The following is a 24226-nucleotide window of genomic DNA, read 5'->3' on the forward strand; positions in this document are numbered from 1 at the left end:
TCCTCAAAGCTAAGCCCAGAGGTCCGTTCAAAATACCTCAGCCCTGGAAGCCAGAAAGCAGACAGGAAACTGTTTTCTGAGAAACGGATCAAAATCAAGGGTGTATGTGCCCTTGATCTGATCAAGACACACTAGTTCTACCTGGACAGTGGGGAGACATTCCAAGGGAACTGAAGAGTTCAGGGACATGGGACTCGCCGTTAAACCTAGGGGAGCATCCTGGCTGTCATACCAACGTCTCCATATGTTTTCAAATATACAAATTAACTAAAGATCATGTTGTTGTTTAGGCGCTGACTCATGTCCCATTCTTCTGCAACCCCATGGACTGTAGCCCACCAGGCTCCTCAATCCATGGGATTCTCCAGGCAAGAATACTTCAGTGGGTTACCATCTCCTTCTCCAGGGGATCTTGCCAACCCAGGGAATCTTGCCAACCTAGGGATCAAACCTGTGCCTCCTGCTTGGCGGGTGGATTCCTTACCTCTAAGCCACAAGGCAGCCCAAAAACCACAAAATAAACTGCACTGAAAAAAAAGTCCTCGTATCTTTGTCACTATTCTGAGGAGTGTGAACAGGGGTGTGCAGAGGTCCGCCAGCGTCACACACTCGGTAAGATGAAGATGAAAAGCTGTTTTTGTCTTCGGTCTCCAACTCCGGGAGTTGTGGTTGACTAACATCCAGGCAACTATTTAAGTCGTACACACACATCATCATTAATGGGTTGAAAATTCCTCCCTAAGTAGAAGTCACTCTGTGGGAGAAACCTTGACACCTCAGGGAGTGGTACTGCTTCTTCAAAAAGCCTCTCCTTAGAGATTCCAGGTGTTGGCCAGGGGAAGCCTGCTGTCCACCAGGAGCGGGGCAGAAGTCAGTGTCAGCAGACAGAAAGGCAGAAGTGTTCGTTTCTTGCATTAAGAATTCACAGTCACTTACAGGTCGTATTAACATGCACTAAAATATATGGTCAGTTTCTCCTTGAATTGACTAGCTCTTTTAGTTTTCCTGCTCATGTGCACTCATTTTCTTTACATGGATTTAAAATAAAAAAATTATTTATTTGGCTGTGTCAGCTCTTAATTGCATCACACAGGATCTATTGTTGTGGCACGTGGACTCTAGTCGTGGCTTGAGGGCTCAGTCGGTAGTTGTGGTGTGTGGGCTTACACTGCTCTGAGGAACACGGGCTCTTGGTTCCCTGATCAGGGATCGACCCTGTGGTCCCTGCATTGAGAGCTGGCTTCTTAACCCCCGAACCACCACCAGGGAAGTCCCCTTTACATGAATTTAGAAAGACTTCATTTAGAATTGTTAATTCTTCTTCGCTTTAGCGAGACATCAGCTTCAGAAAACAGTAAGCCTTAATTAAACTATGTACTTTGCGATAACAGAGAAAACGCCAGAGGTTTACAAAGTGGCATTCCCAAGTCATTACTTGGATTAAATTCATGCCTGCTGGAGTGGGTGTGTGTTGAAAAAAAAAAAAAAATCCAGGGCCAGAACACAGCAGATCTGGTGGACTCTAGTCCATTTCCTCATGTATGACATCATAGATGATGAAGGCAAGGACAGCAAACCAGCTCCCCTTCCCTTAGGGCTTATGAAGCTCCAGGGACTGCCCTGAGCAGCTTATATCTATTAATCCCTGGAATCCTAACAGGATCTCAATAAAAGTGCAGAAATCCCCATGTATGCTGACATCGCTGAGGGTCCCACTGCCTGAGAACACACAGCAGTCACGCCAAGCCTGGTGCCAGCAAGGCAGTGTGGCTTCAGAGTGCCTGCTCCTATCACACTTCATTATTCGTGCTCTAAAATCTTCATCTCTGCAAATCTGAGCACCTAATGAGATAATGGGTGGAGACACTAGAGACCATGGATTTCCTGGAGTGGAGAAAAAGGAAATCAGAAGAAATGGAGGAAATCTCAATTGGGATAATGGCCATGGTAGGAAGGAAGGGAAAGTCATGCATTTAAGAGACATTTTCTAAAGCTCATTGGTACTTGGGGACTAGTAGACAGGAAGGGAAGGTCAGCCCAAATGACTGGACACTCTTTAGCTGGTCTCTAGAAGGATCACACTGACACTGCAGTGTGTGCGGAGGAGATGCCCATGGTGCAGAGTAAGTCTTTTCTAGAAAACCAGACAGGACAGCACTCTTCAGATCAGGCTCACACCTTCTGTTTCTACAAGGTTTAAGGTGATTTATTGGCCAATGCTAATTATGGTCTGTTTCAGTTGAACATCTGTCCCAGAAAGCAATAAATAATCACTGAGGGAGGTGAAAAAGCAAAAGCTCCCCTCACGTGCCATTTGAAGGAGGAGGAGACCTCTGCTGCGGAGTTGATACTTTGGGGAAGGACAGGCTTCATTGTTTAAATTACAGAGTTGTTGGAGATGGTGGGAGTTGACATAGTTAGAAAGGCACTCTGGGCTTGATTCTCAAACTGGCTCTAACAGACTAAATTATCTTTTGAGATCTTAATTTCCAAGATCAAAGTTTGGTGGTGGTGGGTGGTTTGGTTGCTCACTTGTCTCTGACTCTTGAGATCCTGTGGACTCTAGGCCACCAAGCTCCTCTGTCCCTGGGATTCTCCAGGCAGGAATCCTGGAGTAGGTTGCCATTCCCTTCTCCAGAGGATCTTCCTGACCCAGGGATTGGACCCGCATCTCCTGCATTACAGGTAGATTCTTTACCACTGAGGCACTAGGGAAGCTCAGATCAAAGTTTGGCTATATATAAATGAAATTTTAGAACGAAAGGCGGCTATCTGAGTCATCAGTGGTGGAAGCTGAAGCCACAAGAATGAGACAAGGTCTCTAAGTGGTGACTAAGATATCAATTTAATTCCTAGGGATTATTTTACCATCAGAAGAAAAGAATTATTAACAAGAAATGCACTAAAATAAACAGCTATGAGATCTAGGCGATGTCTCATACAGATGCTCAATGAATGCTTTGTTAGGTTGTTAATTCAGTCTAATCAGGAATAATAAACACAAAAATTGAGACTGACAAGTTTAGGACTGGATACACAACAAAGGCAGTTTTGTTAACATTTCCGTTTATCGGGAAGTTTAGAAACATTCTTTACTTTTAGGCTTAACTGACTCTTTCAAAATGATATAAAATCTTATCTTTACATAGACCGTGAAGAATAAAGCCAACAAGACTCACACATATAACTATAACTGTCAGAGTATTTGACTCCTTTCTACCCTCCTGTTATGCAATCTTTGTGGAAGGCTGAGAATAATTTGAAGGTTAAGTATTATTTTAAATGAAAGTAAATTTTTGGAGCAACAACAAATAAAAAGAAGGGGGAAATCTTTTAAAAGGAAAATGGTGAGTAAGAAGAAAGGAAATAGAGCAAATTATTACATACAGTAAGTCCCCTACATACAAACCTTCAATGTGCAAACTTTCAAAGACACAAAATGTGTGTTCGCATGTCCAATTACCTAAGTTAGTTCACGGGTCTGGTGTACATTGTCACATGCAGGCATCCTCTAGAGTGGTTGTGCTTTTATGTGCTTTATTGTACAGAACTGCTCAGAGGACACTAGTGAAGTATTGCCTGGAGAATCCCATGAACAAAGGAGCACGGCTGGTGTTCATGGGGTCACAAAGAGTCTCGTACAACTGAGCATTGGGTGATGATGAGTAGTGATAAACTGGTTGTCTTCTCCTGCCCTTCACTAGTAACTTGAAAAGGTATGTAGAAGTTTCACTGGGGCATTAATATAAAAACAGTAATTCAGTCCATCTACCATCCCTAACACCCCACTCCAGTCCTCTTGCCTGGAAAATCCCACGGATGGAGGAGCCTGGTAGGCTGCAGTCCATGGGGTCGCTACGAGTCGGACATGACTGAGCGACTTCACTTTCACTTTTCACTTTTATGCATTGGAGAAGGAAATGGCAACCCACTCCAGTGTTCTTGCCTGGAGAATCCCAGGGAGAGGGGAGCCTGGTGGGCTGCCGTCTATGGGGTCGCACAGAGGCGGACACGACTGAAGTGACTTAGCAGCAGCGGCAGCAGCACCATCCCTAAAATTAACTGGGGGCAGAAACTCAAGCAGCTTGTTACATAGCAAAGCTTAGGGCTTGTTCTAGGAACAGATGTGTGCTTTTTTTTTCTTTCCCCCACAATGGACCATTTTTAAAGTCTTTATTGAATTTGTTACAATATCACTTCTGTTTTATTTTTTGTTTGTTTGTTTGGCTGCAAGACAAATGGGATCTTAGTTCCCTGACCACAGAGCGAATCTGCACTCCCTGCTTTGGAAGGTGAAGTCTAAACCACTGGGCCGATGGGGAAGTCCCAGTAAACGTGTTCTTAAACTTGATTTCTAAGTCTCTTCCTTCAAAATATCTGTTCCCTCTGGTCAGCTGCTTTCAATGTATAATGCTTTACATGAAAATGAAAACTTGAAAGGTCCCAAGAATAGGGAAGCAGTCATTTGTTTTTAAACTGATTTAGATTCAATCAATGCTACTGATCTAACTAGTCTGCTTTCTCAAGTTTGACTTGGTATATGAATAAACAAAAAATGGATAAAGCTCTTACCCTAAATACAGTAAGTCCATTTCTTTACATCTATACAATGGAGGGAAATGAACAATATATCATTTATTACAAAATAAAACCTTCAAATATATAAGTTCCCTTTAAAATGTACAGCTCAAGACTTATTGTGCATGGGATTTTACATGTTGTTTTAGTCATAGAATGGTATTTTTATAGCTTGCTCTAGTCCCCAACTACTTCCTTATAAAGTTTAGTCTTATTTACCATTAAAAAAAACCTAATGTAACACAAAAATGAGGAAAATCATTTTTATTTATAAATTTTTTAATTTTTTTCTTTATAAATTAACAGTCTAAAGATAATTGATTCATACTTCTCACTATCAGTCATTGTGAAAAGAAATTGAAAACTAAAACAAGTTGCTTTAGAAGAAAACAAAATTTAAAAGCTAAATTTTGAAAACATTTCAAATGTATCAATGGAATTATATTAACTTAAAAAACTAATTTTTGATTTGACACAAATCACAGACTTTTTCCTAAATATTTGTAGGGTTTGCTCACACATTTATTCAGATTCCCATTCAAGTAAAGAATGACTTCCTGGCCCTTGCATCACTCCCTCAAAACTACAGTGGTTTTGGAGACTTTCCTAGAGGTCCTATTAAGACTGTGCCTCCACTGCAGGGGACTCGGTTCAATCCCTAGTCAGGGAACTAAGATCCCACGTGCTTCAAAGAGCTTTTATTCACCATATGAATGACGTAGAATACTATTTAGGACATCAAAATTGGAAAGTATTTAAAAGAGAAGGGTGCATCACACACTTTCCATGAGCCATCAGAGCAAAGATGCTATCACATGCCACGTAGCCTTCAGGAAGCTTCACTGAACACTCTTTGTGTGTGAGTCTCAGTCTGTTTTAGTTTGTTTGTTTAACTTACTTTATTCAAGTATAATTTATTTACAATGTTGCATCAATTTCTGCTGTACTGCCAGATGACTCAGTTATACATATACATATATATATGTATATGCACATTCTTTTTCATATTCTTTTCCATTATGGCTTATCACAGGATATCAACCTAGACAGCATATTAAAAAGAAGAGACATTGCTTTGCCAACAAAGGGCCATCTAGTCAAAGCTATGGTTTCTCCAATATTCAGTAATCCAGTAGTTTTTCCAGTTGGACCATAAAGAAGGCTGAGTGCTGAAGAATTAATGCTTTGGAATTGTGGTTTTAGAGAAGACTCTTGAGAGTCCCTTGGACTGCAAGGAGATCCAACCAGCCAATCCTAAAGGAAATCAGTCCTGAATATTCATTGGAAAGACTGATGCTGAAGGTGAAGCTCCAATACTTTGGCTACCTGATGCGAAGAACTGACTCACTAGAAATGACCCTGATGCTGGGAAAGATTGAAGGCAGGAAGAGAAGGGGATGACAGAGGATGAGATGGCTAGATAGCATCACCGACTCAAATGACATGAGTTTGAGCAAGCTCTGGGAGTTGGTGATGGGCAGGGAAGCCTGGCGTGCTGCAGTCCATGGGGTCACAAAGAGTTGGACACGACTGAGCAACTGAACTGAGCTATGGTTCTGTGTGCTATACAGTGGGACCATATTGTTTATCCATCCTGTATACAATAGCTTGCATCTGCTAATCCCAAACTCCCAGTCCATCCCTTCCCCACCCGCTTCTCCTTGGTAATCACAAATCTGTTCTCTGTGTGACTCTCATTCTCTGACTGTGTAAGAACAAGTAAGGAAAGATGGATGGCATCATGGGATTATTGTGAAAACGGGTATCTCTGCAATCCCTGAAAAGTTCTTGAGGACCCCCAGGAATCCCAATACACTCTGGGAAACTCTGCCCTACTTTACCCCCACTGGCTTTGTCACTGCTGGGAGCAATTACCTATCTGACCTTATAGTATTTAGAGTGCTCAATTTCAGCCTCTTCTGCCCATTACATAAATGCCAAGGGCAGAGACTCTTTGTGCTGTTGTTAATAAGTGCTTAAGTCCTGCATGCTAAATCGTTTGAGTCCTGTCTAACGCTATGTAACCGTACTGACTCTACCCCTTCAGGCTCCTCTGTCTGTGGGATTCTCCAGGCAAGAATACTGGAGTGGGTTACCATTTCCTTCTCCAGGTGATCTTCTGGACCCAGGGATCAAACCCGCATCTCTTATGTCTCCTACACTGGCCAGCAGACTCCTTACCACTGATGCCACCTGGGCTTAAAACAGACGTTTTAAAAAAAGAATGTAACATCTATCTGTACCTATAGCTATACAATCAAAACCTAGCATATTAAGATTTGATGTCATCAGTTGCTGTTGAAGTGACTTATTGTTTGGTCAGTGGCAATTACTTCTAGGGAAATCCTATAAGACATCTTCATAAGATATTACCAGGGGCCCCCTCCCTCCACTGTGCCCCAGGGAAAAGTCTGCTTATTTTGACTTTCTCACAGGAGCTTTCTGCCTCTCTCCTTTTCTTCACTTCTACCAGCTTTCATCTGACCCTCATATTTGCATGTGGGGCGCCTAGGGTGCCTTGACAATTTCAGAACCCAATTATGTTTTCATTAAAAATCTCTGCCAGGCTCTAAACTCTGTGCTTGATTCTAGGAGACCCTGAGAACACAGATGAGAATGATGTCTTTAATGAGAATTTTGCATTTTTTCCCTCCTGCTTAGGGAACGGATAAGGAGCAGTTGGTATTTCAGGTGTTTGCCCATCCCTTCATTTCGTAGGTCTGCCTCTGAGCTGGTGATCTCGTTGCAGAAGCTATAACATGCATCTCAAACGTCTATGTGATAGAAAGACATATCTCTTTCTATCCATCTGTGATAGAAAGAAATGTAATACTGAAGTGGGTTGCCATGCCCTCTTCCAGGGGAATCTTCCCAACCCAGGGATTGAACCCAGGTCTCCTGCTTTGCAGATGGATTCTTTACTGACTGAGCCACTAGAGAAGTCAAGAAAGAAATATAAGAGAAAGAAATTGAACCTTAACTGAAAAAGAGGTAAAGGTCCAATCTGGGAGGAAAGATGACAGCTTTCTGGAGGATATTACTATTCCAGTGTGATACCTGGGTCTTTTCCCTCACTTGTGTTCATACCTTCCCCTGCCAACTTCCCATGGGCTCTATAACACCATAGGTAGTGGGCTAGGTGGGTGTGATTGAACCTGGAAAGGAAGGAAAAGGATGCATGAAGCATCAGACAATTTCAGGTTTCAATTCTGACCAACTTCTGGAGCTGAGACTGGCTTGTTTGTATTTCAAAAACTTTGGACCAAAGGGTATATGATGAAGTAATAAAAGGAATGAACAACCAAGGATGTACTCAATTCACTGGAATAAATACATGACCAGGAAGGGACTTGAGGTCTCTGGGCCCAGGTGGCAGTCCTCAGCCACTTGTGGAGCGAGGGGAACAGCAGGGCCGGAATCTAGACCTTGTGGTTCCAAGGGCAGGATGGATTACCCTGGACTCCTACCTACCCAGAGTCTCTGCACCCCATCAGGTCTAACTGAGGATCTGGTCTCCACCCTATCAGATTATTAACAGTGAGTCACATTATTTATATGTTTATCATCTTGATTAATCACCATAAACGTGTCATCCTCCCAAACCACTTCTGAATCCTTTGTTGCCATGCTTGCCAGGAATTGTGAAAATATTCACCTCCCAAGGTTGTCTCTTATCTTTTATTATTATTCCATAAGAATGTAAGGGGTTATATTTTATAGCAGTTTTAATAACCCCATCTCTCAATGGTTTTTCCACCTGATGGAATTAAGCATATTCGCAGCAATTAAATGAAGATGACAAGACTGTAAATCAAGAGGAAGTAATATATTCCTTTCTATCAAACTATATATGATCATTCTATTTAGATTTCACCTGCTCAGAATGGTAACCTATATGATTGATTGCTAATTTTTTGAATATATTCTGAATTGAGAACTCAATTAAATAGCATTCCTTTCTTTGCCATAATATTCAGAATATACTAAGCTCCTAAGATTTCCTTCCTACTGAATGCTGGGATTTTCTAGGATGTGGTAGAATTTCAATTTGTCCAAGTGCTACAGAAACAAATAATTACTATTTCATGATATTCAACAAGTTAACACCATAAACACGGAAGGAGGCTTCCCCAGTGGATCAGTGGTAAAGAATCCGCCTGCAATGCAGGAGATGCAGGAAATCCAGATTCGATCCCTGCATTGGGAAGATCCCCTGGGGAAGGAAATGGCAACCAACTTTAGTATTTTTGCCTGGGAAATCCCATGGACAGAGGAGACTAGCAGGCTACAGTCCGTGGAGTCGCAAAAGAGTTGGATATGACTTAGTGAATAAACAACAACAAATAAACATACAAGCCATCCCCTGCCCTCCCCCACAAGAAGCCGATTGCCTCTCTGATTTTGACTTACACACGTTTTTAATAATTTTTAGCTAAGACATCATTACCTTTATCTCTGAGTTTGTATCTCCAAGGATGCATGGATCAAATAACATACTTGGTCCATGACATCCAGTTTGGGTCAAGCGGTGTATCACGAGGAGCTAATGACCCTCCTGTTGCTGTAGACTCACTCAGTTGGATCTGACTCCTCGTGGCCCCATGGACTGAAGCACTCCAGGCTCCCCTGTCCTTTACTATTTCCCAAGTTTTTTCAAACTCGTGTCTATTGAGTTGGTGATGCTATCTAACCAGCTCATCCTCACCGTCTTCTCCTCTTGCCTTCAGTCTTTCCCAACATCAGTGGCCCTGAGCCTCTGTCAATAACTTTTTTTTTCCAGTAAAAGAACAGCAATTCTTCTAGCGACTCCATGTCATGTACTTGTTAGAGTTGAAATTACACAGCTGGCAGCCACAGAATAGCGGTGGGCTGGCAAAGGTTGTACAAATGATTTACATAGTGTTTATGACAGCACTTTTTTAAAAAATGCAAAGTGTTGGAAAACACTGCTAAGTGTGGGACACTGTAGTTCACATTACTAGAGCAGTTATTGCTTGCCTTAGGGTCAAGAAGGTGGGTTTACTAAAATTCAAATTTTATTTCAATCAGACCCTGGAAAGAAAAATAACAAAAGCTTTTAAACACAATGAATTACGTATTAAACGCTTAGGGGCTGAGACTGGTTGCCACTGTACATTTTCCAAGCTGGTTTTAGACTGTATTTAGTGTTGTTTTGGTCTCTTTCAGGTTAGGACTAAGATTCCAGCTCTGGGGCAGTGTGCCAGGTCCAATTTACCATCAGCGATTTCATGTCTGTACTAGCTAATGAGACGATTGATTGAATCATCACAAAAACAAGGGACGGGCAGGATCTGATGGGCTTGTGCTAATTCTATGAAATGTGTCAAAGCACTAGTACATATGGATGCGTTATTATTATATAAATGTAAACATGGTATGTTGTTCTAGAACTGAGTAGAATGTTGTGCCGATTATTCTCCCTGCTCCCCCACATTCATTCTCTGCCCTTCTCCCCACAGAGACTGTATCACAAGGGTCCCTTGGCACTTGATTTAAGACTAGACTTGGCCAGTGAAATGCAGGAGGAGAGAGAGGCTAGAATATTTATTCTTCTGTTCCCACCACCCGTGCCTCCTGACTCTGCCGGCACTGGTTCGTTGATTTTTCCTTTGGGGCTAGGGTGGCAAGGGTTACCATCTGTTGCTGCTCCCCAAATACTTCTTCAGGCATCGATTGTTCCCTTAATCTTGCTCACTCATTTGTAAATGGGCCCTTAATTAAATTCTCTTCATTTAAACTCTTTTTGAGAGGACTCTATTTCCCATCTGGGCCCTGATACACACACAAACAGCAATTAGGATTTTTATTTCCTGATAATCTGAGTACTTAAAATAAGCAATAATTGATCCCTCAAATGATAATTATCTTCTCAATACTTTAAAATTAATTTCTAAATTTTACTTCATTCAGTCTCAAACTGACTCTGAAAATGTTAAGAACCAATGTTTCTTAAGAATAACAATATTCCACAGTTTACTGTGATTCAGATCCTTTGGCATAAAACTTTCAAGCAGTATTTGAATCACCTGCGTTTGTTGTTTGCTTTAAGTTTACTTTGTTTAAGCTCCAATCCTTTGGCCACCTGATGCAAAGAGCCAACTTATTGGAAAAGACCCTGATGCTGGGAAAGATTGATTGCAGGAGGAGAAGGGGGTGACAGAGGATGAGATGGTTGGATGATATCACCAAAAACTCTGGGACATAGTGAAGGACAGAAAAACTTGGCGTGCTGCAGTCCATGGGGTCGCAAAGTCCATGGGACGTGACTTGGCAACTGAACAACAACAACAATCTTCAAACAAGAAGCAGGGCCTTCAAAAATGAACAATTAACTAAGCTCCTAGGAGTCTTCAAAAAGATAAATCAGTATATAATAACATTAACTAATCTTTCTGAAAATCAAAAATTCAGCAGTTAGCAAATCTACTTCAAAAACCCTTACTAGTATATTTAAATTTCCTGTAATAAAGATAAATCTTTTGCAGGTAATGTTTGGACAGGTTTTACAGAAATGCAAAAGTGAACACTAAACATTCTATTCCTCCTGTGTGTAGAGTGTCTTGATTTAGAAATTCACAGATTTCCTCTGTGGATCAGTCATAAAGAATCCACTGGCCAATATAGGAGACATGGATTCGATCCCTGGTCCAGGAAGATCTCACATGCCTTGGAGCAACTAAGCCCGTGGGCCATAGCTATTGAGCCTGCGCTTTAGAGCCTGGGAATTGCAACTACTGAGCTCTTGAGCTGCAACGACTGATCCCCTAGAGCCCTTCTCCACAAGAGAAGCTACTGCAATGAGAAGCCTGAGAGCTAAAACTAGAGAGAAGCCCCTGCTTGCCCCAACTAGAGAAAAGCTGGCTTAGCAATGAAGACCCAGCACTGCCAAACAAACAAATTAAATTTAGGATGTTTGGGATTATTAGTTGACAAAGCAATTTTTAAAAAAGTTCATATAGTTATTTATCTCCTCTAATATTTATTTTTTCTACTCTTTAATTTTATATTATGTTATCTCTGCACTGCTTTTATAGTTTATTTCCATCTTCCTAGCTTATTTTGATTTATTTAGCTCTTTTTAAGGTGTCCCAAAATAAAGGGATGCTGAGCTCATTATTATCTTTTATTTTTAATAATAAAATTTCAATTTCCTCTGAATGCATTTATTTTACTATGCCCTTATGCTTTCACTATAAAATATTGCTATTTCATTTGCTCTGTAAATATAAAAGAGTATGTACTTTTCTTCCTGCTTTCACATTTGATTTGGTAAATCCACAAGTATGTTTCTTAATTTTAATGTCATTATATTTTTGCTTATCATTTTATTGTTTACTTTTAATTTGACTGAATTATTATAAAAGAATGTGGCCTTTCTATACTTTATAACTTTTAGAATTGTCTTTACAACCCATTAGCTGATCAATTTTTATAAATTTTCCTTGGACATATAAAGCAAATATTTATTGTAATTCAAAAAGTATAACTTTTAAAAATTCACTTAATTCATTGATTTGTTAAATATTTATCAAACTTTCTGTGGCTTCTTCTTCTATTATTCAGTCTGATTCTAAGAAATGTTCACATTATTTTTCATCAGTCTCTTTCATTTTTAATATTCAGATGTTATGTTGTTTGGTGCATATATGTTCACCAGATTTTACCATATAATTATAAGTTAATATATTTTCACTGTATAATTCCTTTTTGATGCTGCTTAGTGATTCTGTGGCAAATTCCACTTCATTTCACATTATTCTTCCCAGTCCTACTCCTTGTGTTCATTGTATTTGCTGTCATTCCTTAGTCTATTCTATTTGTCTATTTGTCTATTACTATTTGTCTAAGTAGTAAATGTCTATTTATTTCAACATTTACTTCATTAAAATAAGTATGTATATTAAAAATACCTCATGGTTTTATCTTCATTTTCTACAAATTTGAATTTTTATTTTTTTCTGAGAATTCAAAGTGCTTACATGCAGTGTTAGATTGATATCCTTGATTTATCACTTCTATACCTTGTTTGCTTATTAACTTACTCTTTTCTTCCTTCTTTTTTTCTGTACTTTCATGAATAAAAAGTTACACCCTCTCCTAAAATCATATTAAAATATATTTCTCTAGCATTATATAAAAATAACATAGCCAATATGATCCTTCCAAGAGGTTTTATTTCCGCTTTACTTACTCTCTAATAAAATGAGTGCGTGTGCGTCAAATATTAATTAAATATATTAATAGTTCTAACTACAACTGCCCCTACAGAGAAAGTATTTTACAGGCTTTGGGAAAGAAAAGGAAACAATCTCACACTGTAAAATATAAAACACAGAGAACAAGTATAATACACTCATGCGTCTTACTTTAGAAGCTTTAATGAGAGGATGTATATGGTTAAAATAAGCCAGCATATTCATGATGATGTTATCTTAAGAGTCATGGTGTTATAAAGATTATAGAGAAAATGAACAACTATGTACTTTAAATGGTTTTAGGATCACCATGCTATCTCACTCTTATATCTTTCCTTTATATAGGAAACATTGATGGGTTTTCAAGGAAATTATACTTTTTCAAAATTAAGGAATAAAATGCTCCACTGATTTCTGATATAGAAATTATTAGGGTAATGTCTGTTTTAATGATTTAACTTTTAGCTTTTTGCAGGATTTTATTAAAATAGGTCAAGAGAATTTTATGATTTATTAAAATGAGGCTTGTTTCAGTTCAAAGAACTTCTAAGTTTCAGCCAGTCTGGTTGAAAAACATATAATTAAGTAGAAAAAAAATCTTTAAATATTTATTGAGATTAATATGGCTATGCAGGATAACTAAACATATAAATGTAAGAAGTTACTGCATAGTACTGTAGCATCGTATTAAACAGTATCGCATACATTATATAAATCTATCTATTTTGCTGTAGAATTGCTCCAACATTTAAGATCCCTACCAACAATAATCAGCATGAGAAAAGCCTTGACTGTGTGTGCTCAGTCATGTCCAACTCTTTGTGACCCCATCAACTGAAGCCCGCCAGGCTCCTCTATCCATAAGCCATAGGCCACGAGGCTCCTCTGTCCATACAATTTTCCAGGTAAGAATTTCAGAGTAGGTTGCCATTTCCGACTCCAGGGGAACTTCCTGACCCAGGAATCAAACCCGAGTCTCATTCTCTTTAGTCTCCTGCATTGGCAGGTGGATACCTTATCATTGCACCACCTGGGAATCTCTGACAGTTGAGTTTAAAGCAGACAATATGTTGACAAAACAAGTATATGATGAATTCAAACAATTTGCTAATCTAGATGCCAAAAAGGATGTCAGAGAATTGGTTGAGAATCACCAATATGTCAATAATTGGTGAGAAATCTCGATGCTAATTACTGACTTGTTATGTTAGTTGTTCAGTCATGTCTGACTTTTTGGGAACCCATGGACTGTAGCCCACCAGGCTCCTCTGTTCATGGGATTTTCCAAGTAAGAATATTGGAATGGGTAGTCCTTCCCTTCTCTAGGGGATCTTATCAACCCAGGGATTGAACCTTGATCTCCTGCACTGTGGCCAGATTCTTTACCATCTGAGTCATCAGGGAAGCCCCAGTTACTGACTTAAGAGAGTTTATAATCAAATGTGAATTAGTGTGCAGTAATGCAGGAAGGAAGTAGATGAGAGTGGAATGAAATTGATAAAATAAGTATAAACACATCTTGAAGTCCTAAGGATATGGCTCATGATTTAACATTAAGATTAATGGGTTTCCCTGGTGGCACAGCTGGTAAAGAATCCGCCTGCAATGCAGGAGACCTGGGTTTGATCCCTGGGGTGGCAAGATCCCCTGGAGAAGGGAAAGGCTACCCACTCCCGTATTCTGGCCTGGAGAATCCCATGGACTGTGTGGTCCATTGGGTTGACCCCCATTCCATGGCGTCACAGAGAGTTAGACATGATTGAGCCACTTTCACTTTCATTAATATTAATAACATTATGCTCTTATATTTTAATTGTTTTCAAGCCTAATTACCATTTGACTTACTTTCACTTGTTGAATAGTCTTGTGGGTCAAGTATTCCTGATTCCTGCAGTGATCTAATACAGGAGTCCACCAGTTCGAGACCTGTTGTGAGCTCATCTTCGATATCTTTTTGACCATCTGAAATACAATATTTCAAAGAGATGAACAAGCACATGGTTTTGTCAACATTAAAGTTTAAGACTATCACTTAATAATCAAAAATAAAGTAACTAAAACTATTCAGTTCAGTTCAGTTCAGTTCAGTCACTCAGTCGTGTCCAACTCTTCGCGACTCCGTGGACTGCAGCATGCCAGGCCTCCCTGTCCATCACCAGCTCCCAGAGTTTACTCAAACTCATGTCCATTGAGTCAGTGATGCTACTACCTTTATGAAATTCTTATTAGGTATCACATTGTAACCCCTGGTCAACCACTATTAAAAACCAAGGCTAGCCAATTATATGTGTCCATGAAAAACATAAAGTTACTAGGGAATTGGGAAATTTTAACTCCCATGAACTCTTGAGCTTTCAAAACAACTTCACTTATTTTTAGTGTCATGTTTTATCAAATTTATTTTTATAAGTTTCTTTCTAAATTTCTTAAGAAAATTAACCAATAGAGGTATGTGTCGAAGTAAGTATAAATGCTTATCAAGAAGTTGTACTTTAAATTTAAATGTCTATCAGGTGATGAATGGATAAAGAAGATGTGGGGTGTGTGTGTGTATATATATGTACACAATGGAATATTATTTGATGTAAAAAAGAATGAAATAATGCCATTTGTAGCAACATGGATGGACCTAGGGATTATCATATTAAGTGAAGTCAGAGAAAAACAAATACTTATAATATCATTTGTGTGTGGAATCTAAAATATGATACAAATGAACTTGTTTGCAAAACAAAAAGATCCATGGACATGAGAAAACAAACATGATTATCAATTGAGAAAAGGGGTAGGAGAGGAATAAATCAGGAGTTTGGGATTAGCAGATACAACCTACTAGATGTAAAACAGACAAACAAAAAGTTAACTACTGTATAACACAAGGAACTAGATTGACTATCTTATAATCATAGTGGAAAGGAATACAAGGAAGAATATGTATATTAGTATATATAAATTATACAACACTGTAATTCAAGTATATGTCAATAAAGAAAAGAAGCTGTACCTTACCTTGTGATTGCCAGTGAAACTGCTCTTCTGCTGAACTGTAAAAAACAGAATACATAGATATAATGAATTTGTTACAAATTAAAGGACTCTAGACTGTAAGATGCAAAGGTACATTAAGTTAGTAATGGGAGCTCCATGGGAACTCCCTTCAATTTCTTACTCGGAAAAGGGGTCCCACTTTGATACAATCATAATTTTAACCTATTTGATATACACCTCTTTGGATTCACAGGTATTAACATGTCATAAATGGACATCATTCAGTAATTTTCTAAACAACAGCTGATTTATTTTACAAATCACAATCTATTATACTTATTATTTATGACAGTTTCTACATCCATGAAGTTCTACCCAACTGTAGATATTTTAAAATATAAGTCTGAATAGTTTCATGTAAACTTTGTAAGGTGTTCTAACAAAGATATAACTTTCTCCATTTTCATTATAAAGAGATAAAATAAACCTATACCTTTTCCTAGACATACCATATAAGCAGTTCCTTTCAGCTGTTGATTATATTTCAAATTAAGTAATATAAAAATCATAACACTTTACCACCACCAACTATACAGTTTCCAAGTTTCCACTTTAGAAATATATCATATAATAAAAATGACCCAGGTAGAAAGGGTGGCTCATATAAATGACACGCCAAAGATATTGTGCAGATTGTATTTAGGTGGGCACATAAATTTATTCTGAATGATTTAAAATACATAAATAAATTTAAAATTTCTAAATATGAACAGCTCTTTCATTATACATGCAAATAGTTCTAACATACCCTTTTTTATGTCAATAATTTGTGGGAAATCTATATGACAATTACTGACAGGTATCATTTTGAGAATCATTTTCTACACCTATTTACTAGATCTTTTACTCTGATCAACGCACTTCTATGAATAGCTCATCAGTTTCACAACAAGAAGTAGGTTTTAGAACTTTAATCTGTACCTTAGAAATGGTTTCTGAATACATTTGCTGGGGGAAAAAGCAATTCTTGTATAAATGAGTGTTCAGAATAGCCATGATTGATATACACGAATATAAGAGCAGTCCCTTAAGAGACCTTTTTAGGGCATCTTTCTCCTCAGCCAATCCATTTTAGCAAAGTGAAAAATGATTTTGCAATGATGAGAGCTATAGACAGTTGATACCTGAAATGATAACATTACAAATTCACTCTGATGCAACTTCTTCTTGCATCAAAAAGTGTATCACTATAAAGCAGTAACAGCTAAGTGCAAGGTTTAACATGTAAAACAGAAATGCAATCCTATAATTAATATTTTAAAAAATGTTCAGTTAGCAGTATGTTCAGTTAGTAAGTGGCATCTAATACAGGGGTGGAAAATGTTTTCAAAATTGTAGTGAGTTGAATGGTATCCTTTCCCCCCAAAAGATGTGTCCACACCAAATCCCTAGAAATTGTGAAAGGTTACTTAATGGGAAAGGTTTTTGAAGATGTAATTAAGGTAAAGATCTTAAGATGAGAGCTTCTGAAACTCAATGATCAACGTCCTTATAAAAGACACGAGAGGAGAAAGACAGAGTAGAAGGTCTTGTGAAGGTCCTGTGAAGATGGAAGCAGAGACTGGAGTTATGTATATATAAGCCAAGGAATGGCTGGAGCCAGAAGAACCTGGAAGACTTAAGAAAAGAACTTCTCTTTAGTATTCCTCCTGGCTTCCCTGGTGGCTCAGAGGTTAAAAGCGTCTGCCTCCAATGCAGGAGACCCAGGTTCGATCCCTGGGTTGGGAAGATCCCCTGGAGAAGGAAATGGTAACCCATGCCAGTATTCTTGCCTGGAGAATCCCATGGACGGAGGAGCCTGGTAGGCTACAGTCCACGGGCTCGCAAAGAGTCGGACACGACTGAGCAACTTCACTTTAGTATTCCTCCATAATGAAGGCCAAGTGCTGAAGAACTGATGCTTTCGAATTGTGGCACTGGAGAAGACTCTTGAGAGTCCCTTAGACAGCAAGGAGATCAAACCAGTCAATCCTAATGGAAATCAGTCCTGAATATTCATTGGAAGGACTGATGCTAAAGCTGAAGCTTCAATCCTTTGGCCACCTGATGAGAAGAGCTGACTGACTGATTGGAAAAGATCCTGATGCTGGGAAAGATTGAGGGCAGGAGGAGAAGGGGGTGACAGAGGATGACATGGTTGGATGGTATCATAACTCAATAGACATGAGATTGAGCAAACTCCAGGAGATGATGAAGGACAGGGAAGCCTGGTGTGCTGTAGTCCAAGGGGTCAGAGTCAGATATGACTCAGTGACTGAAATGACTGAACTGAACTAAGGGAACATGGCCCTGTCAGCATAAGTTGATTTTAAACTTCTGAGAGAGTCAATTCCTAGGAAGGCTGGTAAGAAGTCCACGGTTCCTGAGGAGGAGAAAGGGGTCGGGAGCCCTCTAGAAAGAGAAAGGGGTCTGGGGCTCTCAAGGAGAAAAAGACATTTTCTACATGGCTTTGTTTTAATCAATATAACAATGTATCTTGCTAGAGGACATGTTTCTCCTTAACAAGAAGGTTTTCTTACCAATCTTGTTATCTTAAAAAGTATGTTGTGGAATTGAAAGATAAAAGCCATATGATTATCTCAATAGATGCAGAGAAAGCCTTTGACAAAATTCAACATCCATTTATGATTAAAACTCTCCAGAAATCAGGAACAGAAGGAACATACCTCAACATAATAAAAGCTATATATGACAAACCCACAGCAAGCATTACCCTCAATGGTGAAAAATTGAAAGCATTTCCCCTAAAATCAGGAACAAGACAAGGGTGCCCACTCTCACCATTACTATTCAACATAGTTTTGGAAGTGTTGGCCACAGCAATCAGGGCAGAAAAAGAAGTAAAAGGAATCCAGATAGGAAAAGAAGAAGTGAAACTCTCTCTGTTTGCAGATGACATGATCCTCTACATAGAAAACCCTAAAGACTCTACCAGAAAATTACTAGAGCTAATCAACGAATACAGTAAAGTTGCAGGATATAAAATTAATACACAGAAATCCCTTGCATTCCGATACACTAACAATGAGAAAACAGAAAGAGAAATTAAGGAAACAATACCATTCACCATTGCAACAAAAACAATAAAATACTTAGGAGTATATCTACCTAAAGAAACAAAAGACTTATACATAGAAAACTATAAATCACTGGTGAAAGAAATCAAAGAGGACACAAACAGATGGAGAATATACCGTGTTCATGGATTGGAAGAATCAGTATTGTCAAAATGGCTATACTACCCAAAGCAATCTATAGATTCAATGCAATCCCTATCAAGCTACCAACGGTATTTTTCACAGAACTAGAACAAATAATTTCACAATTTGTATGGAAATACAAAAAACCCCAAATAGCCAAAGTAACCTTGAGAAAGAAGAATGGAACTGGAGGAATCAACCTGCCTGACTTCAGACTATACTACAAAGCCACAGTCATCAAGACACTATGGTACTGGCACAAAGACAGAAATATAGATCAATGGAACAGAATAGAAAGCCCAGAGATAAATCCATGAACCTATGGTCACCTTATCTTCGACAAAGGAGGCAAGGATATACAATGGAAAAAAGACAATCTCTTTAACAAGTGGTGCTGGGAAAACTGGTCAACCACCTGTAAAAGAATGAAACTAGAACACTTTCTAACACCACACACAAAAATAAACTCAAAATGGATTAAAGACCTAAATGTAAGACCAGAAACTATAAAACTCCTAGAGGAGAACATAGGCAAAACACTCTCTGACATAAATCACAGCAGGATCCTCTATGACCCACATCCCAGAATTTTAGAAACAAAAGCAAAAATAAACAAATGGGACCTAATGGAACTTAAAAGCTTTTGCACAACAAAGGAAACTATAAGCAAGGTGAAAAGACAGCCCTCACATTGGGAGAAAATAATAGCAAATGAAGCAACAGACAAAGGATTAATCTCAAAAATATACAAGCAACTCCTCCAGCTCAACTCCAGAAAAATAAATGACCCAATCAAAAAATGGGCCAAAGAACTAAATAGACATTTCTCCAAGGAAGACATACAGATGGCAAAAAAACACATGAAAAGATGCTCAACATCACTCATTATCAGAGAAATGCAAATCAAAACCACAATGAGGTACCATTACATGCCAGTCAGGAGGGCTGCTATCCAAAAGTCTACAAGCAATAAATGCTGGAGAGGGTGTGGAGAAAAGGGAACCTTCTTACCCTGTTGGTGGGAATGCAAACTAGTACAGCCGCTATGGAGAACAGTGTGGAGATTTCTTAAAAAACTGGAAATAGAACTGCCATATGACCCAGCAATTCCACTTCTGGTCATACACACCAAGGAAACCAGATCTGAAAGAGACACGTGCACCCCAATGTTCATCGCAGCACTGTTTATAATACCCAGGACATGGAAGCAACCTAGATGCCCATCAGCATATGAATGGATAAGGAAGCTGTCGTACATATACACCATGGAATATTACTCAGCCATTAAAAAGAATTCATTTGAATCAGTTCTAATGAGATGGATTAAACTGGAGCCCATTATACAGAGTGAAGTAAACCAGAATGATAAAGACCATTACAGTATACTAACATATATATGGAATTTAGAAAGATGGTAACGGTAACCCTATATGCAAAACAGAAAAAGAGACACAGATGTATAAAACAGACTTTTGGACTCTGTGGGGGAAGGCGAGGGTGGGATGTTTCAAGAGAACAGCATCGAAACATGTACATTATCTAGGGTGAAACAGATCACCAGCCCAGGTTGGATGCATGAGACAAGTGCTCGAGCCTGGTGCACTGGGAAGACCCAGAGGGATCGGGTGGAGAGGGAGGTGGGAGGGGGGATCGGGATGAGGAATACATGTATATCCATGGCTAATTCATGTCAATGTATGACAAAAACCACTACAATATTGTAAAGTAGTTAGCCTCCAACTAATAATAATTAAAAAAAAAGTATGTTGTGGGAGTGGGTCTGGTAAGACCTTTCTTTGTTAATTCTAATCTTGTTAATTTAAGATGTATGTTCTGAGAGTGGGTCTCCTAAAGTATATCTTGATAAGACTAGTGAGTGGGGGCACTCTCCATCCCCCTTCTGATGTCTTTGTCAGATGCTTTGTCCGCCCCTGATGGCTCAGACGGTAAAGCGTCTGCCTACAATGCGGGAGACCCTGGTTCGATCCCTGGGTCGGGAAGATCCCCTACAGAAGGAATGGCAACCCACTCCAGTATTCATGCCTGGAAAATCCCATGGACCAAAGAGCCTGGGGGGCTACAGTCCATGGGGTCGCAAACAGTCGGACACGACTGAGCGACTTCACTTTCACTTTTTCTTTTCACTTTTTCTTAGTTTAATAAAACTGCTACACAAAAGCTCTTGCGTGATCAAGACTTGTCCCTGGTCCCGAAGCTAAATCATCTTCGGGGATCACGAATCCGACATCATTCACCATAAGCTATCACTTCTGGCCCCCAAACTGTGAGGTAATTAATTTATTTTAAGATACTTATAGTAATTTGTCATGGTAGCCCAAGGAAACCAGTACAGTATTTTTCTGATATGATAAAATGTTTTCATAGTATCACCTTCAAGATTTACTACTATCTGTATGCTACTACATTCCTTTTACCAGTTCAGTCGTTTGCTAAGTACTTATTGTATACTAGGGCTGTGCTAATTCATGACAACCACTTACATCTTTTGGTACCTGGGGAGTAGCTATCTTATTGATGTTAAATAACTAGACCACATATAGCTCAATATAAAAAAAAGTAAATGACATGATTAAAAAAATGGGCAGAACTGAGTAGACGTTTTTTCCAAAGAGGAAATGCAGATGGACACCTGGCACATGAAATGATGTTCAACATCACTAATCATCAGAGAAACACAAATTAAAACCACAACGAGGTATCACTTCACACCTGTCAGAATGGCTATCATCAAAAAGAACACAAATAACAAATGTTGGCAAGGATGTGGAGAAAAGAGAACCCTTGTACACTGTTGGTGGGAATGTAAATTGGTGCAATCTCTGTGGAAAACAATATGGAGGTTTTTAAAAAAACTAAAATATGTAGTTCTCAAAGAACTACATATGACCCAGCAATTCCACTTCTAGGTATATATCCAAAAAAACACCCCACTAATTAAAAAATACATGTGCATCCAATCTTCATAAGAGCATTATTTATAGAAGGCAATCTGGGTGTCCATCAACAGATATATGCCATAAAAAAGAATGAAAATTTTCCATTTGCAGCGACATGGATGGACTTGGAAATATGCTAAATGAAATAAGTCAGACAGAGAAAGACAAATGCTATATGGTATCACTTATATGGGGCTTCCCTGATAGCTCAGTCATTAAAGAATCCACCTGCAATGCAGGAGACCCAGGTTCGATTGCTGGATTGGGAAGATCCGCTGGAGGAGGGATAGGCTACCCATTCCAGTATTCTTGGTCTTCTTTTGTGGCTTAGCCGGTAAAAACTGGCCAGCAATGCGTTAAGACCTAGGTTCAATTCCTGGGTTGGGAAGATGCCCTGGAGAAGGGAAAGGCTACCCACTCCAGTGTTCTGGCCTGGAGAATTCCATGGAATGTATAGTACTATACAGTATTCTGGCCTAGAGAATTCCATGGACTGTATCACTTATATGTAGAATCCAACAACAACAACAAAAATACAACAAACTAGTGAATAAAACAAACAATAAAGCAGACTCACAGGAATAGAGAAGAAACCAGTGATTAGCAGTGGAGGGAGTGTAGGAAGGAGGGGCAAGATAGGGGTGGGGGGGAAGGGTTATCAATGGATTACACAAAATCATGTATGTGTGAAGCTTTTCTTGAAAATTGTAAATCACTGTAGAATTTTAAAAATCCCCCATCCAATAAAAACAACATCAACAAAAAGTCCATGGAGGGAAATTCACTTGCTACTTCCCACTTGAAACAATAAGATTGCATAAGTCCCTGGAAATTTCTCCCATGCTCATCAAAGCCCTGCTCTCCACTCCTTCGGGGCACAATGAAGATCACACTTCCCTACCGCCCTGCATGTGGACGGGGCCATGTACCACCTCCTGCCCCAAGCACAGAAGGGCCGACATGTGATTTCCACACACTCCCTTGTGAAGCCCTGTGTTAAAGAAGGGTCCCTGAGTAACCACATGCTGGAGAAATTTCTGCCAACCCAGAGAAGACACAACTCGAGTGAGAAATAAACCACTGTTGTGTTAAAACTCTGAAGCTAGAGGGCTGTTTGCTTGAGCAGAATAAATGTCACACGGAATAACACAGAAATACTCCCTTATTTGAGTTCATAAGGCATTTCCAACTTCCCCATCTTTCATTTCCACAGTTTAGAGCTGGAAGAAAATGTCTCGGGTCACCCTAGCACAAATAAGGCAGTGCTCCTGCATTTCACATCCTTTGAGATTTATCCACTCATCCACAGTAATGGGTGATTTTACACACAAAACTACACATCACACTGTTACATAATATTTACTTTTTGTTTGTTTTCTTTAAAAAATGTTTCAATTTTATGTGCAACAGAAACAAGAAGAAACATCTTTTATTACAACTGAAAAAATACCATTGACAGTAAATATGAAACTAACTTCTCAAAGCAGGGGTATCTCCTTTGCAGCAGACAAAGAGCATTAATCATGTAAATGGTTTTCTGATTTCCTTAGCAGAGTTAAAATGCATTAAAAGTATGGCTGATCACAGAAAATAGAAGTCCCAAGAGACACTGGGTTTGGATTTTATTTCCTTTAAGTGTGCCCTTTACTTTCTATGCAATTGCATATTTATGCAATTGATTCTTAAAAGCTGCTCTAGGGTGGACACTTTTTTTAAAAAAAGCAAATTCTTTATTCATTCAATAAACAGAAATTATGCCTATACTTCAGACACTTTTATTTAAGGTGTTTAGGAATTATTCATGGTGTACTTTCTCCCAATCATATCATTCAATTAAATCTAATATAAAAGTCAGTTTTGAGGCTGTTGTAACTTTCATGTATGTTCAGTTTCAGGAAATAAAGTTTTCTTTCACTACCAAAATTCTATTTCTTAAAATAGAAATAATGTTTAAAGAATTAAATGTGGGCTTTAGTGGCACTAGTGGTAGAGAATTTGCCTGCTAATGCAGGAGATAAAAGAGATGTGGGTTCAGGAAGATCCCTGGGTCAGGAAGACCCCCTGGAGGACGGTGTGGCAACCCACTCCAGTATTCTTGCCTGGAGAATCCCATGGACAGAGGCGCCTGGAGGGCTGCAGTCCATGCGGTCGTAAAGAGCTGGACATGACTGAAGAGACTCAGCACACACCCATGCATATTTAAATACAACTTTATATAAGTTTCAGA

The 24226-nt window shown here is 39.0% G+C and overlaps 1 protein-coding gene and 1 non-coding gene across 9 annotated transcripts in view; one reads left to right on the top strand and one right to left on the bottom strand.

Moving 5' to 3' along the window:
- Positions 1-24226, bottom strand: part of CTNND2 (catenin delta 2) — a 1048486-nt gene that overhangs the window by 460976 nt on the left and 563284 nt on the right. For all 8 annotated transcript variants that reach the window (XM_070476489.1, XM_070476490.1, XM_070476493.1 and 5 more), the window contains 2 exons: positions 15804-15838; positions 14640-14756 (listed from right to left, as the gene is read on the bottom strand). In XM_070476489.1, the coding sequence (XP_070332590.1) occupies positions 14640-14756; positions 15804-15838 (152 nt within the window). The remainder of the gene's footprint in view (positions 1-14639; positions 14757-15803; positions 15839-24226) is intronic.
- Positions 17498-17570, top strand: TRNAW-CCA (transfer RNA tryptophan (anticodon CCA)). The gene has a single exon. It is a non-coding gene; the product is annotated as a tRNA-Trp (tRNA).

Source organism: Odocoileus virginianus, chromosome 14 (assembly GCF_023699985.2).
Source record: "Odocoileus virginianus isolate 20LAN1187 ecotype Illinois chromosome 14, Ovbor_1.2, whole genome shotgun sequence".
Taxonomy (NCBI): Eukaryota; Metazoa; Chordata; class Mammalia; order Artiodactyla; family Cervidae; genus Odocoileus; species Odocoileus virginianus.